Below are 26,685 nucleotides of genomic sequence, written 5' to 3' on the forward strand. Positions count from 1 at the left end.
CTGATCTTTTCACAGAGCATACTGTGGTTTTCAGTCACCACTTGAGCAGGATTTGAACCATTAGTCTAGAGGTAAAAAATAAAAAATACTCTATAAACCTTCTGCAAATCCATTGGGATATTCAGTCCTTCATGGTGCAGTTTTATTTCTGAGTTCTCCTTACACCTGTAGGAGGAGTTATTCGGGGACAGTTCTGAGTAGTTTACCTGGTTGCGAAGCATGCTGATTCCTTTATCGCGGTTATTTCTCAGAAACAACCAGGGAGTTTCTCTTAGAGCATTAGCTAGCATAAGTATGTGTACTAGAAGCTCCCCGTGTACTTTGTACATGCCATTTCGGCTGGCACTGGGGAGGGGTTGTGGAATAAAATACTTTGCTTACCTTTTTAAAATACTGGCATAGAAACAATTTAACTAAATAAATAAATAAATAAACACACTACTTTCCTCCCCCAATCTAAACCTTCTCCTACCCTCCCATTCTGCCTCGCCTCCTGCTTTTTTAAAATCTGACTGCACACATGCACGCTATAGAAGCCCAAGCATACTTTTAGCTGGGTGGAGGAAGAGAATTTTCAAACAGGACAGTTTTCACCCATGTACATGGCTTTGAAAATTGCCATCCACATAGAGTGGGCAATTATGAAAGGCATTTCCCTGAGAAAACAGATGTTTGCCCACAGAAACCACCACCCTTCCCCTTTAAAAATGTCACCCTCTCCTGCAGGAAAAAGGGGCAGGGACAGGGCATTCCAGCTGAAGTATGTGCGGGGATTTCATTTTTGAAATCCCACCACGTTCTTCACCCCGCATGCTCCTGCATCTGAAAATTATGCAAGAGAAGAGATCCCTGTGGCACCAGCCGGGCAGCAAATGTTTACAGGGAAAACTCTCTGGGCAATTTCCCTATAAGAATTAACTTGAAGGCCCACGTGTACAAAGCACGTGTAGGCCTGTAGCCTTCCTGCACGCTCTAAAAGTTACCGCCCATTCAAATGAATAATTTGCATAACTGCAGGTCTGTTTTAGTGCACACGTTTGTTCAAGTGAAGGACTTACAGGAGGGAGAATTAGTGGGACTTCTGCTTTCACAGGACCGAGCTGAGCGCAACCTCAGGTCCTTTCTTATTTGTCTCTTCTGCTTGCCTTTAGATGAATGGGGTGATGTTCCTGATGTTGGCAAAAATGCTGTGCTCTCCAGGCCAGAAGGAAGCCAAGAAGAAATCCATTCTGTGAGTAGTGTCCTTGATGCCGGCTCACAAGGTCATTTTATTGGTGTTTTAAAAGTTCACTAATAAAAGCACTCAAGCCTGGTTGCAGTGCTGTCACACAGTAATTGTACACATTGTCAGAATCCAAGTTCTAAGGCACAGGTATAGGGTTTCTGTAAGAAGGCAGCTACAGGAACTGCCATATTTTTTGTTCAAGAGAAAATTATATACTCCAATAAACAGGAGTTCTTCCTCATAATTTGGACTCAAAGTCAACAAACCTTTGTTTGATTAAAGACAGTTTGCCTTAGCAGAGCTTGATAGCTAGAGCAGATAATGTAATAACTCTATAAGATAAGACTTCACTTTGTTGTAGCCAAGGTTTGTTCTACTGTAAGGAGAGGTTATTCTAAATATGCATTTTAAAAAATGATCGAAGATTGTTTAGTTGCATTGCTGAATTGCTTTCTGAAATAATTTGTTTATGCTAATCTCTGTTTCTCCTTGCTTTTTGTGTCTGTCTTTCTCTTTCCAGCATGACATTGCGAAGTTCCTTTGTTCTTCTACTGTTTATTAGTACTACATGGCTTTTCGGCCTTCTGGCTGTCAACAACAGTGTCCTGGTCTTCCACTACCTCTACACGATTCTCTGCAGCTTACAGGTAATTCTCCCTGAATGATGAGCCTGATAGGCTTCTCTTTACACTAATGCTCTGTTGCATTCTACTGTAGTGTGGAGCTCTACTAGATATATTGGTCATGGTAAAAACTGGGAGGTTCATAATCAGCTACTGGCTGGCTGCTAACTTGGTTAGGTTATTCAGCAGCGTCCATGTTGTCCTAATGTTAGCTGACCACATATAATAGCCATATAATTTTGAAATTTTGGAATTATCTGGCTAACTTAGCCAGAGAATGGCAATATGCCCAGAAATGCTCCTGGACCACCCCTGTCCTAGCCGGATACGTTTTCAGTTGAATAACAAGTTGTCTGGGTAGGTCAAGGATGGTCAGACCAGTGGAATTTTCAAATCTGAGCATTTATCCAGATAAAGATTAGACTTAGCCAGACAAACATGCTGAATATGTGTTATGGATCTGAAGCTACGAGTTGCTAGAGTTAGCAGTCTGTTGTAGATCTGATGCCTGATGGGCGGAGCAATCAGATAGGAGTAGCAATCTGTTAGGAGTCTGATGTTAGACTGCGGGCTCCTAAAGAGGGAGGAGTTAGCAATCTTGTTAGGAAAGCTTTGTGTAGAGCTGAGAGTAGCAATCTGTAATTCTGATATAGTAGAGGGTAGATCCCTGGGCCCGTGGCAAATGACCACTCCCCTGGGAGCATATCCCGAGAGGGACCACCAGCTAGGCTTGAGTATGGAGACAGACACACATTAGTTCTTTTATTAAACAGGTTTTTGAAACCACCAGAGGTGGCAGTAGTGAGCTGATATGCCCGGTAGGGCTGTAGTCCCTCAGGTACTGGAACAGCGATCCAGGATGGCTGAGCTGTTGAGAAACTGTAGAAAGTGAGTAGGCAGAGTAGGTAGAGTTCATGAACAGCACTAAAGGACAAAACTCACGTAAGATCTTAAGGAAGCTCAGGAGCTGGAAAGGTTTAGGCCCTCGAGGAGCGAGTACTTGGCTCCAGGGAAAGCTCTGAGAGAGCGATGGTAACTCACAATTGTTTGTAGCAGCGATAGCTTCCAGGCAGTAGAGAATCTTCAGAGTGTCCAGGAACATGGGCCCTCGAGGAGTGAGTACCAGTTCCTATCTGTAATCTGAAAGTAAAGAAAAGAGCGAGGCCCCCGAGAAGCGGGAACCTCTGGTAAGTCCGAGGAGGCAGAGTAGCTTGGATAGCCAAAGCGAGTCCTTAGCGAATCCTTGCTAACTCAGTTAGTTAGCGATAACAGAGACCTTTAAATATTGGAAGCGGATTACGTCATCTCAGGGGGATGCCCCTGAGGTTCGCGCCCTTATTGGTACTTCAATCAGAGTGGGCGCGCGCCCTAAGTCTTCAGGCAACGTGGCGGATCTGCAACGTCGAGCCGGTCCAGGAACGCTGAAGGGAGACGGCATGGAGACGCCGTGGCAGCCAGCCGTCCATCAGACCCAGAGGGAGTCGCCACAGAGGTAAAGAAGGCAGAGTGAGGGCGTCGAGGAGTGACGGTCACAACAATATGGACTTCTGGATTCTTTGAAAATTGTGATATCTTATAGTGGAGCAATATAAGAATAAACCAAGGACATTATAGTACGTGAACTCTTGAGACCCCATAGGTTTCTTCTTCAGATACATTCTTCACTTGTATTTTGCTGCAGGTACATTTCTCCCATTTCAGTCATAAGATTATCTCATGTTTCATAGTATTGGTATCCAATCTTCTGCACCTGCATAGAAGGCACCTCTGAATCACAATCATGACAAACAGATCTCTGGTAGATAGCATTCAATATTCTCATCTTTAATGCTTAATGGATTTCTACAGTGGGGAAAAAAGTTCAAAATCAAGTGAAAGCCAAAACGCAATCCTTGGCTCTTTAGTAGTATTAAACTTATATGTGTTTTCAATGTTTTTCCTCTTCAGGGTCTGGCAGTGTTGTTTCTCTTCTGTGTTTTCAACGAAGAGGTTCAAGGAGCTTGGAAACTGGTTTGCCTTGGCAAGAAGAGCCAGAGTGAAGAAACAGCGAGACCAGCTCAGGTGGTAATGAGATATTTCCTTTTACTATCTGATATTTACTCGATCAGCGGCAAAGATACGGATGTAGCAGTCACAGTGGCTGCAGTGGAGCTCAGGCTGTCAAGAGGCCCAGGTGCAGGCCCGAGCCAAGCTATCAATACTCTGTCTCTCCTAGGGTCATCAATAGAAAGAAACCCTAGTCCTGTGGCCCCTGCTTCCATTCTAAAAAAAAATGTGTTTGGAAGGAAGGTGGACTCTTGAGCCTTTTTCTAAGAGAGTGGAGTTTCTTTCGATGATTGATCTAATGCCTGGGAGCATTGCATCTATATGAATGGAGTCTTAAATGATTTTGGCAGAGAGAGAGAGAGAGACTCTTTATATCAGTATAGAATGGCTAGTAACTCGAGGTGAGGTTTTGGTGGTGGTGTAGGGTTTTGGGTCCAGTTTTACATACAAAGTGAGATGTACAAACAGCACAGTACACTTCAGTGAAGATTTGACGTCATTTGGAGTGAGGAAAGTCAGACTAAGATGAGATTACTTCAGTGTTCTCTTGCCCTAGCTTGATAGTACCTGGTAGAAAGTCCATCAAGCTAGGGCGAGAGAACATTGTAGAAATCTCATCTTTGTGTGACTTTCCTCACTCCAAATCACATCAAATCTTCACTGAGGTGCACTGTGCTGTTCGTACAAATAGCTCTACATCTAAAACTGGCCCCAAAACCCTACACCACCACCAAAATCTCACCTCAAGTTACTAGCTGGCCATCCTATAACAGTATAAATAGTTGACTACTATGTGTGCCACCTCAGAGGCTCTCTCTCTCCCTCTCTCCACGCCACTCCACTCCACTCTCCTCTCCCCATGTCCGAAATGGAATTTGCAATACTTATCACAAATTGCGTTACGGCTGCTTCAGGCAAATCACACAGCTTAATGCCAGGGAAAAAGGTATAGTTATTTCCAGCATTAAAAGCATTCGATAGTGTGCATTACGCTATCGCACGGTGCAATAATGCCCCTCATTTTCATTAATCCCACCCAAGCCTCTCCCCAATCCCACCCCTTTGAATAAATTTGCCACATTTGCGCCTTGCGCTGCGATAACTATTACATGCGTTATAGCTTTAATGTCATAACACACTTTGATGAGACCCTGTTTGTTAGAAAGTTTACTATGGGACCAAGAAAAGACTGCGAGGCTGATATTCAAAAAGGCTGAACTTGTAAACATTTTTGAAGCTTAGTCTGCTAAGTTAGGTTCCTATATTAGGCGCCTATTTTCAGCCAAACTTAGACCTAGATGCATTAAGCCAAGATTTATTTTTGTGAGAGGGGCACCACTATTGTGTGTGTGTGTGGGGGGGGGGGTCGCTGTGAAAGTGGGGCCCCTCCCCTGAGAAAATATTGCTGCTCTAATGACGCATGCTTTGTCTCTCGGAACAAAAGAATGTGGCTGGTGGCTTTTTAATGTGATGGGAGCCCCAACCTCAAGGCACTGCCATCGGTCAGTTAAAAAGGGCCTGCTGAAGAAAAAAAGGTTGAGCAGGGATCAGAAGCGACCCCTGGCTCAACCTGGGACTGCCACTCAAGGCGGCCCCAACTCCCCAAAAGTAAAAAATAGGAATAATGAGCCCATGTGGCAACGGCCCCTCCCCAGAGATTTCAGTAAACATCTCTAGGGGTTTAGGGGTCCCCCTTACCCTCCCCCCCTCCCCTCCCCTCCCCCCAAGGTGTGAATTTAAAAAATATTGGGTCAGGGCTCCCCCACCCCACCCCCAGAGTCTCTCCCCAATTCTATGGAAACCATTGGGGGAGGGAGGGGAGTAGGGGGGACCCCTGAACCTCCAATGATTTTTATTGAAACCTTTGGGAGGGCCATGAAATCGCCAGGCAGGCACTTCACTCTAATATTTTAGTTTTGGGGAGTCGGGGCCACCTTGAATGTTGGCCCCAGGTTGAGCCAGGGGTCAGACCCTGCTCAATCTTTTTTTCTCTAGTGGGCACTTTTTTTTTTTTGTAGGTTGCCAGCACTTTAAAATTGAAATGGGAGCCTCGGGAACCCTTGTTAGGGTCCAGGGTCTCCAGCCTCACATTTACCGCGTTTCCTAAAGGTATTCTTGTTATATCACAGCTGACCACTTTCTCAGTCTGCCGCGGAAAAATATTTACATCACATTGCCTATTAATGACTTTCTTTGCATGCATTTGCATTATTCATGCATGCAAATTGCATGCAAAGAAGGTGATTGTAATAGGGGAGGTTACCAGGGCAGGGACATGCATAATATTGCGCTGTTTAATGCACATTAGAGCACTACCGCAGCTCGATGCATCCCTCAGTTAGTTGCTTAAATTTTCATCTGAAACTCCCCTGAATCTAGTGAAACTAGGATACTAAATTAGACACTGGTAAATTTTCTAAAGGGTCAATTTAGGTTCCTAATTCTAAAAGTTTTGATTTGAAAATCAGCCTCAGAGATACTGAGACTGTCTCTGCAATCTCAGGCATAATTCATTGCAGGTGTACAGGATTCAGGTAAAACTCAACAGGCCTTTTCTAGCATTTGTTAGCCATGATGTTTCAGTACTTGACTTGGTGAATAGTTATCAAAGAAATCTGGATTACAGCCATACATGATTTCATTTATTCAGATTTAACTCACATTTTTTCATTGGTAACTCAAGGTGAGTTACATTCAGGCACAGAAGGTATTTCCCTATCCCCAGAAGATTTACAGTCTAATAGGCCTATTTATTAAACGTTTTCCCTCATTTTATGTCTATGGGAACAATACTAAGTAATCAGGGCCCTAAGCTTGTACCCAACACTGTGGAGAATGAAGTGACTTACTCAAGGTCACAAAGTGTCAGCAGGATTTGAACCCTGGCTTCCCTCGTTCTCGGCCTGCTACTCTAGCCACTGGGCCGCTCCTCCATTGAAAAATAGTATCCCCCACAAAACAAAACACAAAAAATTAACACAACAAAATGAAAGCCCTCACCATCACCAATGAAACAAAAACATCCCCCCTCCCCTCACCCCTATGAAATACTGTTTGACTTTTAATACAAAACTCATAAACTATACCTTGTGTGTTCTTGCCTTTATGTATATTTTTATTCTTCTCAAGGGTCCAAATTCATATAACAACACATCTCTGTTTGAGGAAAGTGGCCTTATCCGGATCACCCTGGGGGCCTCCACCATCTCCTCAGTCAGCAGTGTCCGCTCGGCACGCACTCACTCCAGCAAGCGGGGCTTTCTCAGGTAGGAGTGCTCGCAAGAGGGATAAGGTCAGAAGAAAAGCATAGTAACTATGGGGGTAATATTCAGTCACTGGTCAGATTGCAAAATTGCCCGATAAACTTATCTGGCTAACTTTGGAGGGATATTCACTTCAGTAGTGCAACCGTACTATTAAATATCGATGGCTAACTTTAGGATGGCGCTCTGGCACAACCAGAATTGACCAGATATATTATCTGGTTAACCCTGAATATTAAAGTTAGCTGGAAAACTGACCAGCTAACCTAACTCCTCTCAGAAGTGCCCACTGGAGCGTCCCTACATTATCTGGCTACGTTTTAGCCAGATAATGATATGCACAGTTAAAATGTAGCCAGCTAAGTGCCCAAAATATTCAAAAGTTGGCAATTAGCCGGATAACTTCTGAGTTATCTGGCTAAATACCTCTGAATATTGATCCAGGAATCTTCTCTGCCCCCCCCCCCCCAATGGACCACCAGGATGATCATTTAAAAAAAAAAAAATCTGAAAAGTATTCATGTTTAACAGGAGATCGTACAAAAACAGTAAATATATGCTTCATTTTTCACCTGCAGGTGAAATGGTAGGGTTATACAGGAGAAAATGTTTGTTTCAGGTTGTTTTCTCGTTTCAGGTTGGTTTTTTTTTTCATTTTTTGGTTTGTTTAATGGGGGGGAGGGTTTGTTTGTTTTGTTTCCCAAACAAAAAAACAACATCAAAAAAACCCTCCAAAATAATAAAAACAAACAAATTGGACCTCCTTTCAACTACCTTCTCGCCCGACAAAGACAAACGCAGGGCCCAGGTCTACCCAGCTGGACATGTGGGGAAGAAGGAAGTAAGGGAAAAGATGCCAGGGGAGTGGTGAGCAATGTCTCAGGGGGGTGCTAAGTGTATTCTTACTTTATTCTTTAATGGAAGATATGTATTCAGGCCAATAAAATGGATTATTGATTGGAACAGTAGACATAGCAACAGTCAAAGCTATTCCAAAAGAACAAAATTGTAGTAGCCATATTGATCCTGGAAAAAGCTGGAAACTTTGTATGTTGTAATGTCTTTCACTGGACCAACCCACATGAGTCTGCATGAATCAGGTAGTCTCTTCAAACAGTATCTCAAGAAAAGGCCTTTTGTTACCTTGACAGCTATCATGTACAACAACATCTGTTTGTTGGCCTAGTATAAGGTATCAGAGGCTACAAAGATTTCAGTTCCTCAAACACAAAACTAGTTCACAGATAAGACATTGTGGGAGGAAGTGGGGCTGGGTGTTGGATTAAGTATCAAATGTTAATGCTCATTTAACCAGGATAGTTAGGAACAAATGGGTGGTCAAGCTTCTACAAGTGGCAGCTGAGATATATCTTTAGCAGTACAGGCCAAAATAAGTTGGCAAATTGAATGGGCCAGATGCCTTTTTTTTTTTTTTGCCAACATCTACTATGTTACTGTGTACAAGTTCTGATTTTTTAAAAATTCATTTCAGAGATAACATGGCAGCACGGCAGGGATCAACCGTGGATCACAGTCTACTGGGACACGCTGGTCCGACGGACCTTGATGTGGCCATGTTCCACCGGGATGCGGGTGGAGGTAAGCTTAAAGCCCATAAATGTTTTGTAAAAAGTCCCTATAAAAATCCTGGCCATGAACTTTTATGGTCTTACATTTCAGCAATGGTTAATTTTCACATCTGAAATTTATAGAAGTAAAAAAACAAAAGCTCCCTCATTTTTTTGTATGATTTAACTCCTGAACAAGAAATCTTCGTATATGGATTTATATGAAAAGAATATGCGATCATCTATGAATATGTTAGCAACCTGCTAAGCTTGGCATAAATGATAGAATGTTGTAACACTCCCCTCGTGGTTTTTTCTCTTGACAGGGCAAGATTCTGACTCGGACAGTGACCTGTCTCTGGATGAGGAGCGCAGCCTCTCGATTCCTTCATCAGAGAGTGAGGAGAATGTTCGTATCCGTGGCCGGTTCCAGCGTCAGTTCAAGCGAGCAGCTCACAGTGAGAGGCTCCTCACTAATCCTGTCAACTCTTCACCCAAAGGCAAATATTGAGAAAAGAAATTCAAAATAACTTCAAATGAAATGTGTAGCAAAGCGATGGAATTTACTGTAACCCCTGTCACGTTCTGGTCCTGGGCATGAGAGCCAGGGGCGGATTGCCCTATCGGGGGATCGGGCATCCCCCGGTGGGCCGGTCGCGCTATTCACGTGGTCTGCCGAGCGCGGCTCTGTAACAGCTGCATTTGGCAGACCACGTGGTATCTCCGGGGCTGGCCTGGGTGGCAAATCCCCGGGCTGGTCGTCAGTGGGAATCCGCCCTTGATGAGAGCACATGGGGAGGGCCACCTACCACGCAAGGTGCGATGACCTCCCGGGGTTCCTGCATATGGGGGGGAACTAAAGTCTTTTCAAGTCCCTTAGAGCCTTAAAAATGGATTTTGCACATGTAAATGCTCTTTACACGTGTAAGTGGGCTTTTGAAAATTGCTACAATGTATGCCATTGAGTTGTCCATAGGATATTCACATGCAAGTGCACTTTACGCGGGTGAATGGCTTTTGAAAATTGCTACAATAGTTGTTACATTTAAATCTGTAAATCCTTTTGAAAATTATCCCCATAGGGTTTTGTCTCTCGGGGGCTCTTCTGCACACAAGTAGTCACACCAAATATCTCTCTTTATTCGCAGCGTGTTCTTCAAAATAAAGTATTTACTCAGACATGCTGGTGGCAAAACGCAAGTCCAAAAGTTGTCTGCCTAGGACAGAGCACTACAGCTGCAACTCACGTCAGAATTCAAGAAACACAAAACCACAGTCTCTTTCCAACTCTCCCTTAGAAGGATCAGCTCTTTAGGAAGGTTCCCTCTTCCACCCTGGACCCTCCCACTACTTGTTTGGCAGGTGTTATCTGTTTCTCCGATGTCCTTTTCTCTTCCTCTCTCTCTCTCTCTCTCTTGTGGGTCTCAGGCTGATTTCAGCTGAAAACAGCCTCTGACTCTGGTGAACTTTTCCTAGGCAGGCTACCTCTTCCCTTTGCACCTCCCAGGACACAGGTCCCCAAAGCTGCAGGAACTTGTCCTCTCTCCTCTAGGCTTTCCAGGCACTTCCACCCTGGGATTCTTCCCCTCCACTCACACTTCTTAAATCTCTCTGGGACCAGCTGAGTGGGAGACAGCGCCTGTGGAGCCCCTCAGTGAGAGGGGGGCCCTAGATAGCACCTGGGACTCTAGAGCTTAGAATCCCGCTCCTTCAAATCTCCATCCCATCCTCCAAAACTCTCCTCCTGCTCACGTGGGAGCAGGGTTTTCTTTTTTTTTTTTTTTTTCCCCCAGCACTTTACCCCTCCCCATGGGGAGTGGTGCTCCTCCTTACCACATCCATCACTACCGTGACACGATCTCTGTGCTCTGCGGGCACCCAGGCCCAGACGAAGCCACCTGCTGCGTGCTGGTAAAGGGCTCATACGCTTCGCTAAGGCTAAACGGCGCAGCCCCCTTTACACACTGATCTCAACTAGAACAGTCAAGATACAAATGAAGAGAAGCCTTAGAAAAATGACACATGGGTGCTCCCAAGTATTGGTGCGGATACACATTTTATAAGGCTCTCGGGGAAAGTCCTTAAGCTGTCTGCATTGGGACAAAGACCATGTGTGCTTCTTAGCTGTGGGCTTTCCACCAATTATCAAAGGGAAAGCGTGTGCAGGTACAAAGGATGAGTGGTTACTGGCACTTCCGTTTCCTGTGGGTAGATTGTTGTTGCTGGAAAAGTACCCACAAAGATTTGAAAATGCCGTCTACCTGCATCATTTGCCTCCCCCGGCCTAAAAATGCCCCTGGGAACATCTCCTCTCGAGGCAGCTAGGGCATGCGCATCTTGGAACAGCTTGCAGGCTTTTAGCCCCAGTAGCCGAGGGCACGTTTCAGGGAGCCAATTAGCAGGTGTAAAATGCTGTTTGCCAATGTATATCGCGTTGCAAGTCGTCTTCATGATGTATAGATACGTGGCATCCTTTAGGTCCCAGGCGCATTGCAGAGGTGAAGTACCTGGGTTCCAGATGGGAGGGAAAGTGACCGCAGTTGCTGGAGCGCGTCCTGCTGGCAGAAGAGCGCTGAGGACTGAAGTTTCTGAGGAGATTTCCCCTTCAGCCCTTCCCCAGTGGGGGAACTTCCAGTCCTCTGGGCCTGCCATCCTGGAGTGGAGTGATCAACGTAGGTAGAAAAGGGGAAAACATTTCAGGCTGCCCAGTCAAGAGGTGGCCCGTTAAGGTTACATTTGTCAGTGTGTTGTTTTCCCTGAGGAACATTACAGCAAGAAAGCAGAGTTCCCAGCCAGATAAATCATTATATTTGATGCAATCTTTTGCAATGTGTTTCTTCTAGATGTGGATGGCAATGATCTGATGTCCTACTGGCCAGCTTTGGGAGAGTGTGAGGTTCATCCATGCTCCTTGCAGAAATGGGGATCGGAAAGGAAACTGGGGCTTGATCTCAATAAGGATGCAGCAAATAACAATCAGCCAGAGCTATCGCTGACTAGTGGAGATGAGAACTCACTCACGCAGTCCCATAGACAGAGAAAAGGTAATTCAGATGTCAAGAGAGAGAATGCTTGTCATTGCAAAATGCCCATTTTTCTAGTGAGAAGGTTTAAACAATGGTTACCACCAAATATTGTGACAGATCGTTTCTGTGTCCTAAGAGGCGGGCTGAGCCATTCCTGATTTTACATCCCTCCCCTCTGGCCTCACCCCCATTTCTTTTTTGCATCGATAAACCTGTAGTTACTTTTTTTGTCACAGAAGTTGAAACTGAGGACGGTAACTTTAAAACGAGCTCACAAGTGTCCACATACACTGGAATTGTTTAAATTGGCCATCCAGGTGCGTGAGTATGATTTAAAATACTCCTGACACATGTATGTGTGCTCCTAATTTTAAACAGTCTTCGAGAAAATGTTCTTTGCGTTTCTTTCCTGAGGACTCGGTGGCTTTTACACGCACAAGTGAGCAAATTTTAAACACGTGCACATGAAGGACATAACCAGTTTGACCACTTAGTCCACCAGTTTGCTCAGTCTGTCTCTAGGTCACCAAGACCCCTCTGGATCTTCAGCCTTCACTCCCCCCAGTTTTCCCAGACCCCTCACCCAGTCAGCTTTTGGCTATAAAGAGTTATTTTCAGTCTTACACCTGAACAAGAGCAGAAGTAAATATCTGCAGGTAACAGCCCGACGCGCATTGCATTTGCCAGTTTTAAAATCAGGATTAATGCAAGTAAATGTTGTCCCTGGCCTGAAATGTCCTGGCGTGCCCCTAATCTGCCTCTTTTTATTATGTTTCCATTGCGTACGTTCATATACATGCCAGTTTTAAAATACAAGTTGCTTGCGCTTGGCCCCTATACTCACATGTATGGGCCTTTTAACATGAGCAGCTCTTTTAAAATTCACTCCTAAATGCATACATGCAATGGGGTTAAATCAGGACAGACTCAGCCTGTCCCTTATAATCCCCTCATAACACCTGTCTTGGCCAAGCGAAGCTTGAAGATCTTGCAAGAGATGGAAATGTTCCAGTGGGAGCCATCTACAAGGCCAAGTACAGACAAAGCTATCTTTGAGAAAAATGTGAATTGCACCATTGAAGTCTCCAGATTTAAAAAAAAAAAAAAAAATGTCTTTTACATGTTTGGATTAGTTCAAATAAACCTGAAAGTGACCATTACTGTTCCAGTTACAGATGTACTCAGATTCGTTCTGAGTAACCTGCAGTTAATGCTTTTCACTCACTGCCAGCTTGTGAATAATCAAATATTTTACAGCATAGGTAACCTTAACAAAAGGAGCATTACTCCAGCTGGTGGCATGGAAGCAGCCCTTACATTGGGCTAGCCACTGCTTTAAGTCCCCAGCTCTGTAGGGTAGCTGCTGAATTCTGATCTAGCTTACCAACAAGCAGTCTTTTAACATGTGTTTAGCACTCCTGGTTTAAAGAAACCAGTTCATTAAAAGAACCCATGCATTTTTATTAACATAAGAGCAGCTCTGTGGAACCTACATATGCTTCTGGACAAAGAGGAGCCGAATGGCTTGATCAGAAAACTCGCAAATTTGCAATCATGAACTCTTTTCTAATATAGGTTTATGGCCGAAGTTTCCAATCCTGTCCTGGGGGACCCCAGCTAGTCAGGTTTTCAGGATATCCACCATGAATATGCATGAGGGAGATTTTCATACACTGCCTCCATTGCATGCAAATTTAACTCATGCATATTTATGGTGGATGGCTTGAAAACTTGACTGGCTGGGGGTCCCCCAGGACAGTTTGGGAACCACTGGTTTATGATATCTTGAAGTCATATTCCAGAAAGGTGTGGGCTTTTTCTCTCTGAAGCTGGCACCAATGAGTGTGGTTCCTGCCTCAGGCTGTAGCTGGTGACATAGTGGCCTGCCAAGAACTCAGGATTAAATTTAGCCAATATCAGGACAACATCAGAACACACATGTCAAAGTGAATTTCAAAGCCATTTATGTGCATAAAGTATGATTTGATCCATACAAATGACTTGTTATAAAATTGCCCAGGATGTGTGCACATAACCTGATTTCATACATAAAATGGGAGGTGGAGTTGAGGGTGGAGTTTTGATTTACATGCATGCGTTTGAATTTTAAAATATGCATCCAAATTCACATGCACAAATTACGCGTTGCAAAGAGCAGGTGTAACTTTGTGAGAATGAGTTTCTGTGCATACTTTTGCAGGATTTTCAAAGCAAACTTATTCACATAAGTTTGCTTTGAAAATTGGTGTAATGTTTGTATATAACTGCTGCATAAGTTACCTATGATGTAAGAATGGAAAAAGAACATAAGGAAATCTAGATTGTGTTCTGAGTGAGTTTCAGTAAGATCAGCTACTCAAAGAACTCTGGAAACTGAGAGACAATGTTTTATTCTCAAACACAGATTTATTTCACATACCAGTTAGCACCTATGTGTGTGTTTGTGAATGCACGTGTGTATAGTCCTTCTGACAGTGGCATTCATTTCACCAGAATATTTAAGAACTCTGATAGCCAACCAGATCCAAATAGTCTCCCTTCAGGCCCCCATTTCCTTTACAATGATATCATTTATAATGATATATAATTTATAATTTATATATTATAATTTATATATAATGTATATAATTTATATAGTGTATTTATATAATTTATATATAATATATAAATATTAATGATTTATAATGATATATAATGATCTCCTTTATAATGATACCATGATATCATTCACGTTTAGTTATCACTGTTTGTAGTTACTAGTTAGTACCATGTTTATACTTATTATGCCTATAGTTATGTACCATATCTTATCATATTACGCTACCAATTGTTCCATGTAACTGTTACTCTTTATTAGTTAACTACACTGTTCCATGTAAACTGATACGATGTGCAAACAGTTATTAGTATATAAAAGCCTTTAAATAAAATAAATAAATAAATAAAATACTTTATTTATTTATTTATTTAAAGGCTTTTATATACCGGAGTTCATGCACTGGTGCATACCACTTCGGTTTACACAGAACAAGGAACAAAAAATTACATCAAACAGATTGAACAATTAAACAAATATACAATTACATCCAACAATTGGGTGTAAATAACATGGCTAACTTAGTAGGAACTTAGAGTTTGAGGTAAAGGAGAGAAATAGTACCAAGTGGTAACAGAACAATGTTAATAGCTAAATAATAAATAGCTAAATAATAAATATAAATAGTAAATACACCACCACCACCACCATTTGCAAAATATAAATGTATGTAAATGCTCAATTTCTTGTTATCAATGAGATGTCTTTGTACTCGCTCAGTGTGTGATTCAGAGCAGTTCAATAGGATAATTGCATTTTGTTTTCCATTAAGAACTGAAGTACATCTAGGTAAGTGCTTTCTAAATTTGCATGTGTATGTGGCAGATATTACATTGACCTTTTTAATTCTTTGCGTTGTTTTCTGATGTAGGGATTTTGAAGAACCGTCTTCAATATCCACCAGCTCTCCAAGGCTTGTCATCTGTGGGCAGGATGACCAATGAACTCTCCTGGTATAAAACATCTACATTGGGCCACAGGGCTGTTCCTGCAGCCTCTTATGGCAGAATGTATTCTGGAGCAGGTAGCCTGTCCCAGCCAGCTAGTCGATACTCTTCTCGTGAACAGCTGGATATGTTGATGAGAAGGCAGATGTCTAAAGAACAACTAAGTAGGAACAACTCCAGAGAACTTTTAGAAGTTACCTCCAGCAGACATGGCTCCAAGGAGCATCTGGATACCATACCAAACAGGCATGGATCAAGGGATCAATTGGACACAATTCTCAGCAGACATGGGTCTAGAGAACACTTAGAAAGTATACCAAGCAGACATGGTTCCAGAGACAATCTAGATATGTCACGTGCTAGAAATGATCAAAGAGATCACTTGAATTCTCTAACCAGAAGGCAGGGTTCTAAAGAACATCTAGATACAATACCCAGTAGATTTGGGTCAAGAGAACAGATAGACTACGGACCAGTAAGGGAGGTGTCTAAGGAATGGCTGAATACTTTACCTACAAGGCAAGTATCAAGAGATCGAATGGACACTTTACCAAGTCGACAGACATCGAGAGAACATCTAGACCTGCTTTCTAAAAGACAGCCTTCAAGGGACCAACTAGCATCTGCTAGGCAAACTTCAAGGGAACAGCTGGATATTTTATCCAGAAGATCTAATTCCAGAGAGCATCTGAACACAGTGCCTAGTACACATCCATCAAGAGAAAACCTGGAGCTTCTTTCTCAAAGGCAGCCTTCTAGAGAAAATCTGGAGCCACTGTCTGGAAGACTTCCTTCTAGAGATAACCTTGAACCTCTATCTAGAAGGCAGCCTTCTAGAGAAAATCTAGAAGCAATTTCTAGTCGGCATCCTTCCACCGAGCAACTAGATATCCTTTCTTCCATCCTTGCTTCATTTAATTCATCCGCCCTCTCCAACGTGCAGTCCTCCACCTCTCATTCAGCACCACACAATACAACGACTCCTTCTGCAGTGCAGAATTCCTCAACTCCTTCTGCACTGTGCCCTTCAACACCTCATTCAGCTACATCCCATAGTATCGCCGAGCTGTCTCCAGATTCAGAGTAAGTACATTCTCTTCACTCATGGCACAAATGTGGATTACTGTTAAGACTTCAAATATTATTGTCCATTGTGGTAGAAATCAGCTGGCCATCTTTCTTTTATACAGATCTTTGTCCTAGGACTTTTTAGTGAGTAAAGTTGTGTTCCATCCACTTATGTTAACTTCTGGGATTCATTTTCAGTTTCTAATCCACTCTTTTGTGCAACTTGAAGAAAAATCGCTTTCTCTCTCCAGGCCTTAATTTATGTTACTGCAATTGGTGAATAATCAGCATAACATTAAAATGCCCTACCTCTCTGCTTTATTTGGACTCCATATCAATAAATGAACTGCTAGATTATATTCACCTGAGATGATAATGCATATTTCCAACATATTATAAAGTACACTGACAGATGAATTTTCAAAAGTCATTTACTCGAATAAATAGACAATTCAATGGTATATATTGTAGTAAGTTTTGAAAGCCCACTTATTCAAGAAAAGTATACTTACACATATAAAACCCAATTTTAAGCATGTAAATGCTTTTTAAAATCAGGCCCTGAGAGTCTCTTGTTCCTGTTTAATGTATATAAATGTATACAAGAATATTTTTATAATTCATACCTATTGTTATGTTTTTGTAAGAATGTGAACCCTGGGCTGAGATGAGAGGTGTCTCCGCCCACAGGGAGAAGCCCTGTGGGCCTCACCGTCAGCAGATGTAGTCTCAGTGGCATGGGTCACAGCTAGAACTAGAGACTTTATTATGAAGGAAGGAAAAAGTAATGTCTACAGAGCTGGAGTTGTAATAGCACAGTCCTGAGCAATGGGAAATACCCAGAGTGAGGCCACAGGGGAGAAGATCCGGTAATGACCTGCGGAGCGGGGAACGCCGGGGATCCCCTCTGAGTGTAGACACCTCAGGAATACAGATTCGGTAGTGGCTCGCGGAGCGGGGTATGCAGAGGATGTCTGTACAGTAGATGTTGAAGAACTGGTAGAGATGCTGGAACCCGGAAGTGGCTCCCGTAGTTGGTGTGTCAATACTCTGCAGCGCAGGAAATGCTGAATAGCTTCTACTGAAGGAAAGGCGACAGTGGCCCGAGGCTCGGGGTACACGGCGGGAAATCCTCAATACAGTTTGTATAGTAGAAGTCAGTTGAGGTACTCACAAGAGATGGTTCCAGGATAGAATGAGACCTGAGAAGCTGGTCTGGTAGCAGTCAGGCAGGTAGGCCCTCCAAGGAGCGGATAGCCGGGAATGCAGGGGAGTCCCCGAGGAGCGGGTACTCAGAGCGTTGGATGCCAAGACCAAAGTCAGGAACAGGAAGTCCTCGAATGAGGCGGATTCAGCAAGATGGAACTCCTTGCTAACTTGTAGAAGGCAAGGGCCAGTCAGGATAAATACAATAGCGGATTGACGTCATCGAGAGGGGATGCCCGCGAGGTTTCCACCATGACATGAATAAAGGAGGCCCTTGCACGCGTGCGTGTACCTAAGTAATTCCAGATCCAAGATGGCAGTCAGCAGCGCCCACACTGTCCCGGGGACGCCGGAAAGGTCGGCGGGGATTAGCAGAGGCCGCCATCCTTCCCAGACTTGATGATGCAGGGAGAAAAGAGGTGTGCATGAGAGGTCGCAGCCATCTGCGATCGACAGGCGTAACAGTACCCCACTTCTTACGGCCCCTCCCCGGGGGTTTCAGCTTCCTAAGATGAGACCTTTGGAATTGTTGGATCAAGTCCTTGTTGAGGATGTTACATGTAGGCTCCCAACTATTCTCCTCAGGACCAAATCCTTCTCAGGAAATAAGATACTCCCACCGTCTGCCATGTTTTCTAACATCAAGGATGTCTTCCACCTGATAAGTGATGTCATTTGGGTAGTGAGAGGCTGGGGTTCAGGTGTCTTCCTGGAGAATTCCAACAAGATGAGTAGCTTCAGAAGAGAGATATGGAAAGCGTTATGTATTCTGAATGCCGGTGGTAGCTTCAAACTGTACATGACTGGACCCAGGCGGCAGAGAACTGAAAAGGGTCCTATGTACCTTGGCGCAAATCGAACTGATGGCAGTTTATGGCAGATGAAGCGGGTACTAAGCCATACCTTCTCTCCGGGTTGTAACTGTGGAGTGGCTCTGTGATGGGCATCATAGAACTTCTTGGCCTGTTGTCCAGCCTTCTGGAGAAGTCCTTTTGTGTGTTCCCACAACTGATGTAATTCTTGTGCCAATGCCTGGGCTTCAGGGGAAGCTACTGATAATGGCATTGGTAGCGGAGGTAGCGGCTGACGTAGTAAACTAGTTGAAAAGGTGACGACCCAGTTGAAGCAGTCTGATGAGAATTCAGTGCGAATTCAGCCCAGGGGAGCAGGTCGGACCAGTCGCTTTGTCTGGAATTAACATAAGCCCGGAGAAACTTATGCCCGGAGAAACTTTTAGCATGCGATTCGTTCTCTCCGTCTGTCCATTGGCTTGCGGGTGGTAAGCTGATGTAAGATCCAATGAGATGTCAAATTTCTTGCACAATGATCTCCAAAACTTAGCAGTAAACTGAACCCCTCTGTCCGAGAGGATGTGCTTTGGCATGCCATATAGACAGAAGATGTGATGGATAAACAACTTTGCTAATTCCGGGGCAGACGCTAAGCCGGATAGTGCCACAAAATGAGCCATTTTAGAAAAGCGGTCAATGGTGACCCAGATGGTATTATTGCCTTTGGACAAAGGCAAATTGACGATAAAGTCTGTGGCAATATGTGTCCACGGTTCACTAGGAGTGGGCAATGGCTGGAGGAGTCCCCAGGGATGACCGGACGGAGGTTTCTGTCTTGCAGAGGTAGGACATGACTCCACGTAGGCCCGTACATCTTCTTTCATAGAGGGCCACCAATAGTAAGGTGGTGAGTGTTCTAGATTGTCCAGGGTGGCCTGCAAGCAGAGAGTCATGGGTCCATCTGAGGATCTTCTTCCTGAGAGACTGAGGCACCACTGTCTTTCCGGCTGAGAGAAGTACTCTGGTAGGGTAAATGATATGTCATGGTGTGTCCGGGACATCCCCTGGAATGAAAGAACGGGAGAGAGTGTCTGCCCGGGTATTCTTGTCCGCTGGATGATACCTCAATATGAAATCAAATCGATTAAAAAATAGGGACCAGCGAGCTTGCCTATGGTTCAAGTGTTGCACATGACGTAGGTATTCAAGATTTTTGTGGTTGGTGTAAACTGTTATCTGGTGTTGTGCACCCTCAAGCCATGGGCGCCATTCGTAGAATGCCAATTTGATGGCAAGTAGCTCCTTGTCTCCTATCCCATAATTCCGCTCAGCAGGAGAGAAATGCTGAGAGAAGAAGCAGAGATGTAAAGTGTGGGTGTCACTGTGTTGACTGAGGACAGCACCAACTCTGACGTCTGAAGCGTCCACCTCGACAATGAATGGTCGTCGGGGGTTTGGATGGCATATTTATTTATTTATTTATTTATTTATTTTTAATTTTTATAGACCGAAGTTCTTGTAGGAACTACAAATCAATCCGGTTTACATACAACTTTTAAATGCCCAAAAAGAGTAGTGGGCTTTACATAGAACAGTTGAACAATAAAACAGGTAACAATAGAACTAACAATAAATTATGGAACAAATAGAATATTATGGAATATTAAATTATGGAACAAATAGAATAGAATAGATAGCATAGACATGGTTCTTGAACAAACGCCTCTTTGAGTTTCTGGAAGGCATCAAAGGCTTCTGTAGACCATTAAAAGGGATTGGCTCCCTTCCACATCATGGCTGTAAGGGGCGCGGACAAAGTGGAATAGTGATGAATGAAGGACCTATAGTAGTTTGTGAAACCGAGAAATCTTTGCAAAGCCTTAAGACCAGTAGGTTGGGGCCAGTCCCGGTTGCTTTTGGCTTTTTGCGGGTCCATTTGGAATCCCTGGCTGGATACCATGTAGCCTAGAAATGGAATGGATTCCTGATGGAAAGAACATTTCTCCAATTTGGCATATAGGTGGTTATCCCTAAGTCTTTGAAGGACGTTGGCGATGTCTACTTGATGGCTCTGTAGGTTTTGAGAAAACCAGTATGTCGTCGAGATATACTACTACACATCTGTTCATCATGTCCCTGAAGATTTCATTCATCATGTTTTGAAATACAGCTGGGGTGTTGCAAAGGCCAAAGGGCATGACTAAATATTCAAAATGGCCATCGTGGGTATTAAATGCTGTCTTCCATTCATCGCTCTGGCGTATTCGGACCAAGTTATATGTCCCTCTGAAGTCCAGCTTTGTGAATATTTTGGCCCCTTGGAGCCGATCAAAGAGTTCAGACATCAATGGCAAAGGATAGCAGTCCTTCATAGTGATCTCATTTAAGCCACGGTAGTCTATACATGGGCGAAGGGATCCATCCTTCTTACCCACAAAAAAGAATCCAGCTCCTGCTGGAGATTTAGAAGGCTGAATGAAACCCTTCGCCAAGTTCTCTTGAATATAGGCTGACATAGCCTGGGTCTCAGACAGGTGGGTACACCCTTCCTCTGGGAGGTTTGGAGTTAGGTACTAAATTGATGGCGCAGTCAAAGGATCGGTGAGGGGGCAGAGTATTTGCTGCCTTCTTAGAGAACATGTCTTGGTAGGATGAATATTGCTGAGGTAGGCCCGGAATGGAGGTGGTAGTGGTCAGGCACGGCATGGGAGTGACCACTTGTAGACATTTCCCATGGCAATCTCTTCCCCATTGGGATAGTTCCAAAGTGTTCCAATCAAACTGGGGTGAGTGCGTCTGTAACCATGGTAATCCAAGTATTACCGGGTGTATAGCTTTATCCAAGACCAGGAAGGAGATGGTCTCCAATTGGAGCGACCCCGCATGGAGATGAATAGGTTGAGTAGAGTAAGAGACCTCACCAGGAAGTGGCTCACCATGTATGGATGATAGCAGCAGTGGCATAGGTGTCCGGACAGTGGGGATTCGTAGGTGCTCTACGAGTTGTCTGAGTATGAAGTTTTCCCCGACACTGGAGTCCACTAGGCCTAATGTGTGGAATTCAAGAGTATTTGAAATAATGGAGACTGGAAGAGTCAGTGGAGGAGATGGAGAAGTTAGACCTAGGTGGAGTCCTCCGGCGGATCCTAGGTCTACGAGTTTCCCGGACAGATAGGACAGGAGGGAATTACATGGCCAGGTTGCCCACAGTACATGCAAAGGCCTAATCTTCTACGATAATGCCTCTCCTTGGCTGTTAGGTGACTGCGGCCTAATTGCATGGGTTCTTCCTCCTCGATACTGGGTATAGAAGTGGTCTGCGTAACCGGTGTTGGACGAGAGCGTGGAGCTCCTGGTGTCATCTTCTTAGACCCTTTACCTCTTGTGACCGCTCACGCCGACGATGATCAATTTGTCCCGCAAGATCAAAGAGGGAGTCCAAGGTATCAGGGAGCTCACGGGCTGCTAATTCAACTTTGATGCGAAAGTTAAGACCTTCCAGAAAAATAGTTTGCAGACAACCCAGGACCCAATGTAATGCAGAAGCCAAGGTTTTAAACTCAATAACATAGTCAGTCAGAGGTTTGGCACCTTGTTGGAGGTGTAGGAGTGTAGATCCAGCGATGGTCTTACAAGCAGGGTTGTCAAACACAGAACGAAAGAGAGTAAGAAAGCCCGTCAAATCATTGAGGATTGGATCATTACACTCCCAGAGAGGAGAAGCCCAGGCCAGGGCTTTCCTGTCTAAAAGAGACAGGATGTACGTAGTTTTGGACACTACGTCTGGGAAGTAAGTAAGCTGTAAGGAGAAGTGCAAACAGCACTGGTTCAGGAAGCCTCTGCAAACGAGTGGGTGCAGGCAAGGGCACAGAAAGTCTTACAGGTCCAGCAAGTGAAGAGGCGGTAGCCTTGTCAGGCAGAGATGCAGCATTCAGTTGAGAACTTAGCTGATTAAAGGCGTTAGCCAGAGTCTCTAAAGTCCTTTGCTGTTCAGCCAGACGCTAGGCCAGGCCAGGGATGGCCTGGATGGCTGAGACCTGAGCCGGGTCCATGGAGTTAGCAGTCTGTTATGTTTTTGTAACAATGTGAACCCTGGGCTGAGATGAGAGGTGTCTCCGCCCACAGGGAGGAGCCCTGTGAGCCTCACCGTCAGCAGGCGTAGTCTCAGTGGCATGGGAGACAGCTAGAAGTAGAGACTTTATTATGAAGGAAGGGAAAAGTAATGTCCACAGAGATGGAGATGTAATAGCACAGTCCTGAGCAATGGGGAATACCCAGAGTGAGGCCACAGGGGAGAAGATCCGGTAATGACCTGCGGAGTGGGGTACGCTGGGGATCCCCTCTGACGAGTGTAGGCATCTCAGGAATACAGATCTGGCAGTGACCCGCGGAGTGGGGTATGCCCAGGATATCTGTACAGTAGATGTTGAAAAACTGGTAGAGATGCTGGAACCCGGAAGTGGCTCCCGTAGTTGGTGTGTCAATACTCTGCAGCGCAGGAAATGCTGAATAGTTTCTACTGAAGGAAAGGCGGCAGTGGCCTAAGGCTCAGGGTACACCGCAGGAAATCCTCAGTACAGTTCGAATAGTAGAAATCAGTTGAGGTACTCACAAGAGATGGTTCCAGGATAGAGAGTGTTATGGAAATGATATCTACTTCAGAGTAATATACCCAGGATGTTTAATCTAGTTATAAAAATTGCAAACCACTTTCTCTGCTTACAGATTGAATAATTACAAATTATATTCTTTGGTAAATTGACACTTGTTTTTGATCCAGCTCTGCTCTACTTATGGCAGTGAGTATCTTATATAAGTGAATGAGGTCTTTAGTATGGTTAGAGATGTGAAAGGATGAATAAACTTAACTGTCATTGCAAAATGCTAAGTACTTCCTAATATTTGCTTTGTAGGAGATCTTAATGATATCCTGTCCTTGCCCAAAGTCAAGAGTCTGTTAGCTGTTTCCAGTTTTGGAAAGCCTGAATTTCAAACTGTGGATGTGGTTCACTAAGATGGTAACTTTCAAACCGGTGCATGGGCACACATGTGCACCCATGCATTGGCCCGCGCCCAGGGACGTGGCTATTTTATAACTTGTGCATGTATACGCGCCCATGTCATAAAATAGCCTGGCCGTGCACACGTGTGCCAAGTTTAAGTGGGCATGCGCATGGGCGCGCAAATTCCACTTCTAACTCGTTAATCAGGGGATTTTAAAAGGGGTGCTCGCTGACGCTATTCCCAGATTTACCAGTTCATCCCCACTTCGCCCAGTTAAGTGAGAGGTCCTCCAACCCCCCCCCCCTACTTTAATAGCCTTCACTCCCCCCAGTTACTCCAACTATTAAAAACCCCGCAGATCTGCCTAGTTTTCTTTACATTTTTAACTTCCATGACATCCACAGCAGAAGTAAAGTTACGTGACGGGGGCCTTGGAGCTTAAGTATTTATGTGCACCTCTCAAGTTCACGCCCCGAAATGCCCTTGCCTTGCCCAGGTCACACCCACTCCCTGACCCTTTTTGAAAACTTTCTATATGTGCGCGCTCCAGGAGAAACGCACGTATCTCAGCAGCTTTTTTAATCCGCTCGGCGCGCACGAGCCCGATCTATTCACGCACCCCCTAATTATAGGCGAATCTGAAAAGCTCTACACGCACCAAAGCCAGGAGATATGCACACAAGTGAGGGGGCACGTACTGCACGGATTTCAAAAGGCACCCAACTACACGCGTATCTCCCGCACAAGTCAAAAGTTCAGAAAAAGGGGCGGGCCGTGAGCATGGTCTAGGAGGGCGCGGGAATGTCGCGGGAAGGCTAAGAGATGTGTGCGTAAATATTAACATGAACAGGCGCATACCAGGGTCCCCTGCTGCATAACATTACTACCGCTATGGATAGCGTGTAAGTTTGAAAACCAAAACAAGGAAAGAGGTGAGTGGGGTTTTAAAGCTCGAGGTTAACAGGGCAAAAGGGAGGCTATTTAACAAGGGGGGGGGGGGTTTAGGAAGTCCTATCCCTTACCTGGGCAAACTGGGAATGAACTGGGAATTATATCGGCTCGCGTGTCTACTAAAATCCCCCCACTTGCGTGGTAGAAGCTGGATTTGTGTGCATATGTGCACGCCTACTTAAAATTACATGCACATATGCACACGTGCAACCTGTTTTATACCATGCATGTACATAGGTGCATAACATATATTATAAAATGGCCGCGTCCCTGGGCACGAGCTTGCAAACCTGTGCACATGTGCATTCGCGCGGCTGTTTAAAAGTTACTGTCCCGATGCGCGTGTTGGGCTTTTAAAATTCACCTTTAAGCTTTTCCCCCATGGACATAGAATGGGAGAAAAGCCATAGTAAATCAGGCCCTTTTGATTTGTGATGTGCAAACTTAAAAAGTTTGCAAGCTATTTTGATGATCCAACAAGAGATTTGAGGATTTGTCAAATTTCTTTGTCCAGCTTTTTATTAAAATCTCTGATGCTCCTTCTTTAAATTGGTGAATCCACTTTGGAACCCGAGCAGATTTGCCCAATTTCACCTGTTTCACAGTAGGCAAATTTGATATGGATTCCCGCATATCTGCCTTGATTCTCATTGTGACATTTTGATGACAATCCCTAGCAAATCAGGGAAAATCTGCAAATTCCATTGAGTCTGAACAAGACTGAATAATACCTATTTAAAGTTTGGTCTTGATTTTTCTGCACATTTATAATACTGATTATTACTCTACAGTGGACAGAAAGCGTCATGAATATAAATTATTTTTTTTTAATTTTCTTTTCCTGAAAAGAATAGTGAGAAGTGAAGGTCATTCTTGAGGAATCATGGTTGTGTTCCATGAAGAGTGGAAGATGGTTAGGAGGTTGATATGGTCATCTGGTGAAACGGTTGCAAACAGCCTGTTGGGGTCTCCAGGAGAAACTGGCTTGAAAAATTCCCAGGTCAGAGGTCAAATACAAAATGCATTGAAGAACATGTTGGATTTAAAGGTTTGCTGTACGTGTGATCTGAAATGAAAGGAGTCTCAGGAACTTCAACAACCATCAATAACAACAACCAAACACCAACCCCCGAACCAGGAAAAAGAAAACAACCCAAAGGTGCAGGTGAGGGGGAAGATGGAGTCAACTCCATATGGAAGAGGGCACATCTAGGCTGGTGCAACTTAACTACATATCAAAAACAGTAACCCAATCTTCCTTTAGGAGTCACTCAACAATGTAGGAGGGAGGGGGGAAAATACAAACAGACTTTTTTTTATACATTTTGTATCTTTGTAATCAGAAATAAAAGAAAAAAATCTATCCTTATTTTTACTGATATTATGTTGATGTCACAGTATTGCGAATACTGTTCACCTGGAAATGCCAAGTTATGCCATCTGTAGGGGTGGGAGTCTGTAAACGTGAATACCTGAAAAGGCCTTTACAGTTTATTTTTGGGGTGTACCAGTTTACAGTCTGCAATGGGGCTTAGAATTAATTTGGAAGAAAAGAGCCAGTAGCCCTTTGAAAGGCTACGTTTCGTTTCTCTCTCTCTCTGTATTCCACCTCCTGCTTATTGTACATCCTGTGTTACACCACACCTGGCAGCTGAGCATTTCGTGTGTTGTAAAGATGTGTTGTACTGTAATAGGGAAGGGAAGTATAATGGGATGAATGTAGCTGGGAGCCAAGCTATAGCTGCCTTCCATCAAGGATCCAGAGATGGCTGGGGCTGTTCCATGTGTTTGAAGGAGTTAGAACCCAAAGCTCATGTTAGACAGTTTGAAGACCTTCTCCTATTTGCACATATCAAAAGGAAAGCGTAGTAATCCCTGGGTTCTGGCTGGGTTGGACTAGAAGACTCAATATTCCACTTGGAATGCTGTGAAAGGTTATTCCAGAAAGGATGGGGAACAAGGAGGATTTTGACTGGCTGTTGCTATATATCTTGTAAACTGATTTGAAAGGTTCTCAAATGCAGATGTTTTGTCCCAGTTCAAACAAACCTTTTTTTTTTCAGAAATATTTTTTAAAAATCTGTATGTGCACTGTATCTGTCCTCTGGTATTGTGAGCAAATTTAAGGATTGGGCAAAAATTCTCACAAAATTTGAACATGTATGTGAGTGGTTAATTTTTCCATTGCATCAAATTTAAGGTTTGCACAAAAAAAAATCAATAGTTGACCATGACTTTGAGAATATCAAAATGCAGCAGTGCTTGCTTTTTTCAGCATCAACAGCGAAAATTTAGGATTCATCATTTTTGCATGATTTCTGTGCAGATTTTGTCAATTTGCATAACATTTACTTAGGGATCTTGAGGTAAA

The 26,685-nt window shown here is 43.9% G+C and overlaps 1 protein-coding gene across 1 annotated transcript in view; it reads left to right on the top strand.

Annotated features, from left to right (window-relative positions):
- The window catches only part of CELSR3 (cadherin EGF LAG seven-pass G-type receptor 3), a 224,888-nt gene extending 199,211 nt beyond the window's left edge, over positions 1–25,677 (top strand). Inside the window, 9 exon segments of the mRNA XM_029597516.1 lie at positions 1,152–1,231; positions 1,746–1,872; positions 3,796–3,909; positions 7,024–7,160; positions 8,650–8,756; positions 9,052–9,225; positions 11,569–11,769; positions 15,219–16,377; positions 25,164–25,677. Of these exon segments, the coding sequence (XP_029453376.1) occupies positions 1,152–1,231; positions 1,746–1,872; positions 3,796–3,909; positions 7,024–7,160; positions 8,650–8,756; positions 9,052–9,225; positions 11,569–11,769; positions 15,219–16,377; positions 25,164–25,191 (2,127 nt within the window). The 3' untranslated portion in view covers positions 25,192–25,677.
- Positions 25,678–26,685: the final 1,008 nt, after the last annotated feature.

Source organism: Rhinatrema bivittatum, chromosome 4 (genome assembly GCF_901001135.1).
Source record: "Rhinatrema bivittatum chromosome 4, aRhiBiv1.1, whole genome shotgun sequence".
Lineage (NCBI taxonomy): Eukaryota > Metazoa > Chordata > Amphibia > Gymnophiona > Rhinatrematidae > Rhinatrema > Rhinatrema bivittatum.